The sequence below is a fragment of the Medicago truncatula genome, chromosome 8 (genome assembly GCF_003473485.1).
Source record: "Medicago truncatula cultivar Jemalong A17 chromosome 8, MtrunA17r5.0-ANR, whole genome shotgun sequence".
NCBI classification, from domain to species: Eukaryota; Viridiplantae; Streptophyta; class Magnoliopsida; order Fabales; family Fabaceae; genus Medicago; species Medicago truncatula.
Genome location: NC_053049.1, coordinates 29,587,054 through 29,591,269, shown reverse-complemented (window position 1 = coordinate 29,591,269; position 4,216 = coordinate 29,587,054). Strand labels below are relative to the sequence as shown.

Below are 4,216 nucleotides of genomic sequence, written 5' to 3'. Positions count from 1 at the left end.
GACATGTAAGAGCACATCAAACATGATCGAAAATTAAAGTTTCCAACATCAATTCTAGCTTATATTTTGGTGGTGATCAATTCTAGCTTATGATGTATACCGTGTGTGAGACAGATGAATCAAAAACTTAAAACATTTTTAAGACTTGTTTGTTTAAGATTCCTGAAAAAAAGAGTACATAAAATTTCAAGAATTACACGAAAGAAAGTTATAAAAGGATATCTTAAAAGCTTTAAGAATAAAATCTTCAATAAATAGTTCCTTTCTTTTTTGAGTAATAATAAACAACTAGTTTTGCATATATTACAAATATTATTTAGATGGGTACCTACCAACAACGCTCTCTTATCGGTTAAACTTAAAAAGAATAAGTTACAATAATTTTTCCAGGAGGCTGACAACTCATACTTATGTAGTGTAGCTTCAAATATTAAAACTTTACTTACCAAAAAGAAGATAAATTAAAACTTTATGGATAGGGTAGTTTATAAGGAAAATATATTATATTTGGGTTGGAGTACTCTTTTAATAAATTTTTCTTATTTATGAAAAGAATAAAAATTGGGTGGATCTCACATAAATTGTCAAATTGATCATATAAATATCAATTGATTGAAGTATTGGTTTCTGGAAGAAATTATTAAACAGGTGGCTAGCATTATTCGAATTTAAATACTCCATCTGGCCTCCATTAAAAGGAACCAAATGCAAAAAATAAAATCAATAAATATTATTTATTATTGTAATATTTGAATATTTTTCTGATATATCATATGCATGAGAAATAGAAAACAATGATTTTTTTTTTCTTCATTTTCTCTATATATTTTTATTCTCAATGCAAGGTGTATATATATGTTGGATATCCAAATAAATTTTTTCTATTTATTTATGAGGAATGATGAGATATTAAATACACAATTAGAGAGAAGATGAAATCCTCTCAATTTATGAAAGAAATAGAGATACAATTGATAGATATTGTGACTCATCAGTAGAACCCACCTACTAAAATGGATCTCTCTTAACAGCTCATTTTAATTTATCTCTTTTATAAACAGAGAAAATATTGTAACACCAACAAAAAAAAATTCATACTGCAGCACGTACATTTTAGAGCAGAAAACTACTATAAATTAGTGCATACACCACAATGTAAATCACCAACATTTTCAACACTCTCGTTTCATTCTCTTTTCTTTTTCTTCTCAATGAAAAGCAACCACTAAAGAAACTTAACACAAAAAACCATTGGATCAACATGCACAAACACACCCTCTTTCTCTTTTATGTCTTTCTCTCCACACTCACGGTAACCACCTTCACATTTCTAAACACATTGTAGATATTAATATTATGCATAATCAATTAAAAAAAAATCTAAAATAACTCTAATAGCAAAACTTTAATTTTTTTTACAATGCAGGTTGGTTTAGCAGTGGATCATGCAGGAGACAAAAACCAAAACCCATTCACTGCGAAAGCTTTTGCAATTCGTTATTGGGACAGAGTGATCAAAAACAAGTTACCAAAACCAACATTCATCCTCAATAAGGCATCACCACTCAGCGCCACCGAGACCGCGGCTTTTGCGAAACACGCGGCAGCCAACACACTCTCCACAAAGTTGCCGGAGTTCTGCTCGGCTGCCCATCTTCTTTGCTTCCCAGAAGTAACTCCAAATCTTGCAAAACACTCTCAAGATGGAAAATTCTCCGTTTACAACGATGGTCAGAATTTCACCAACTATGGCACAGAAAGACCTGGTGGATTAGACTCCTTCAAGAACTACTCCAACGGCTTCGAAAACAATCCGATAAACGAGTTCCGGCAATACAGCCGGAGCTCAGCCGGTCATAACGACAGTTTCACCAACTATGCTCTCGAAACCAATGTTGCAGATCAGAATTTCAACACTTACGGCTCTGGCGCTGCCGGTGGCTCCGGCGATTTCAAAGCATATGCTAAAGGCACCAACGTGCCTAACCTAAGGTTCACCACCTACTCCGTCGGCGTTGCAGGTAGGCAACAGGAGTTCACTAGCTACAGTGAAGCCGGAAACGCCGGTGATCAGAGTTTCGGCAACTACGGAAAAGACTCCGCAGGTGCCGAAAACAAGTTCACGGCGTATGGTACAGACTCTAATGTTGCTTCTTCAGGTTTTTCAAGTTATGCGGATCAAGGTACAGGTAATAAAGACACGTTTGTTAATTACGGTGTTAATATGAATAATCCAACAGAAAATTTCAAAAATTATGCAAGTGGAAGTTTAGGTGCTGCTGAAAAATTCTCAAACTATAGAGATCAAGCCAATGTGGGTGCCGACTCGTTTACTTCCTATGCTAAGGACTCAACGGGTGGGACCCATGTTGATTTTGATAACTATGGTAAATCTTTTAACGAAGGAACCGACAGTTTCAAAGGGTATGCTAAAGGTGCTGATGCGGATCATAAGATAACATTCAAAGGTTATGGTGTTAATAACACGTTTAAGGATTACGATAAAAAAGGTATTTCTTTTGCTGGTTATACTAAGAAATCTTCTTCTTCAACAAATTCTGTTAGTGAAAGTGTTAGTTTGGCAAAAAAATGGGTTCAACCTGGTAAGTTTTTCCGAGAAAAGATGTTGAAACAAGGGGTGGTTATGCCTATGCCGGATATTAAGGATAAATTACCGCCAAGGTCGTTTTTACCACGTACCATTTTGACCAAATTACCCTTTGCATCTTCTAAGTTGAATGAGTTGAAGCAAGTTTTTAAGGTGTCTGAGAATTCCTCGATGGATAAGATGATAGTGGACTCATTGGGTGAGTGTGAGAGGGCACCGAGTATGGGTGAGACAAAGCGTTGTGTTGGTTCACTTGAGGATATGATTGACTTTGCAACTTCAGTTTTGGGCCATGATGTAACTGTTCGATCAACTGAGAGTGTAAATGGATCGGGCAAAAATGTCATGGTTGGAAGGGTTAAAGGGATCAATGGGGGTAAAGTTACTGAATCTGTGTCATGTCACCAAAGTTTGTTTCCTTATTTGCTATACTATTGCCACTCGGTTCCAAAGGTTCGTGTTTATGAAGCAGATCTTTTAGATCCTGAGTCTAAGGTGAAGATAAATCATGGTGTTGCTATTTGTCACTTAGATACAACTGCTTGGAGCCCAACACACGGTGCATTCATGGCTCTTGGGTCTGGTCCGGGTAAGATTGAAGTGTGTCATTGGATCTTTGAGAATGACATGACCTGGACTACTACCGACTAAAGCAGCATTTCCACCATAGTCAATATGTGTTTAATTCTATGTCATGTCAAATTACTAGTTTTCATTTCTAGTTTTTAGAAATAAGTGGTTTTCCATTTGAAGAAAATGAATTATTTATCATCTTACTATTTGCATGTTTGGATTGAATGTAAGATTGACAAAATCATAAGGTGTCAATGTGATGAAAATCACACGGTAGCATCATAATTTCGTCAAACTTCCAAACATACATTATCATATTCTCTTGTGTAGGTGTTTGATAGTTGGGTTTCTAATGAATGGTAACTTAATATTATTAGTGTTTTCACTTGTCATGAAATAGCAATCCATTTAATAACTTATAATTTGTTTGTTTAAGGTTTATGTTGACTAAATAGAATTGATTTTGATTAAAGATGATTTCGATCAAATAATTTTTTGGAATCATAAAACATATAGTTTACGGGGAAAAGATAAACGTTGTTAGTAACACGGAATACATGTTAATTTGGTTGATTACTTGTTAAATTTAATTTTGAACCGACATTTGATTATTTTCCTCTCTATGTAAAGTAGGAGACATATCAACTGAAAGTTTTTGAAGAAATTTTTTTGGTTGACATCCTATATGGGTGATCTTTGAGAGAGAAAGAGATATATATAAAATGATATTATTATAGATATGATAGAAAAAATGAGATAGAGATAAACCATACGTTGAACAAGTGTTAAAGAATATGAGATGTCAAATTAGTGATTTTTTTATGATATAAAGTGGTCTTAATTATATCTTTTTAAAATACTTTCATAATGATCTTTTTCTATACTTTTTTAGAAAAAATGTTAGAATGAGGAGTGGGAAGTTGCGGTGATTCAATTGCTGGAAAGCTTATAAAAACCACACTATTGAAGGAGATATTGTGCTTTTAAATCTGATGTATATAATGATGCTCTTAGTTACTTAGTTTTGTTGCTAAA

The 4,216-nt window shown here is 34.1% G+C and overlaps 1 protein-coding gene across 1 annotated transcript; it reads left to right on the top strand.

The window, feature by feature from the left end:
- Positions 1–1,142: 1,142 nt before the first annotated feature.
- On the top strand, positions 1,143–3,578 carry LOC25501336 (polygalacturonase non-catalytic subunit AroGP2). Its single transcript, XM_013590526.3, has 2 exons — positions 1,143–1,312; positions 1,427–3,578. Exons 1-2 carry the CDS (start codon positions 1,262–1,264, stop codon positions 3,257–3,259), a joined length of 1,884 nt encoding a protein of 627 aa, XP_013445980.1. The 5' UTR covers positions 1,143–1,261; the 3' UTR covers positions 3,260–3,578.
- Positions 3,579–4,216: the final 638 nt, after the last annotated feature.

Excerpts from the sequence above, each read along its gene's own strand:
- LOC25501336 (XM_013590526.3), top strand. The coding sequence starts at position 1,262 with ATGCACAAACACACCCTCTTTCTCTTTTATGTCTTTCTCTCCACACTC. Across the intron at positions 1,313-1,426 it reads TCTTTCTCTCCACACTCACG|GTTGGTTTAGCAGTGGATCA; the intron begins GTAACCACCTTC and ends TTTACAATGCAG.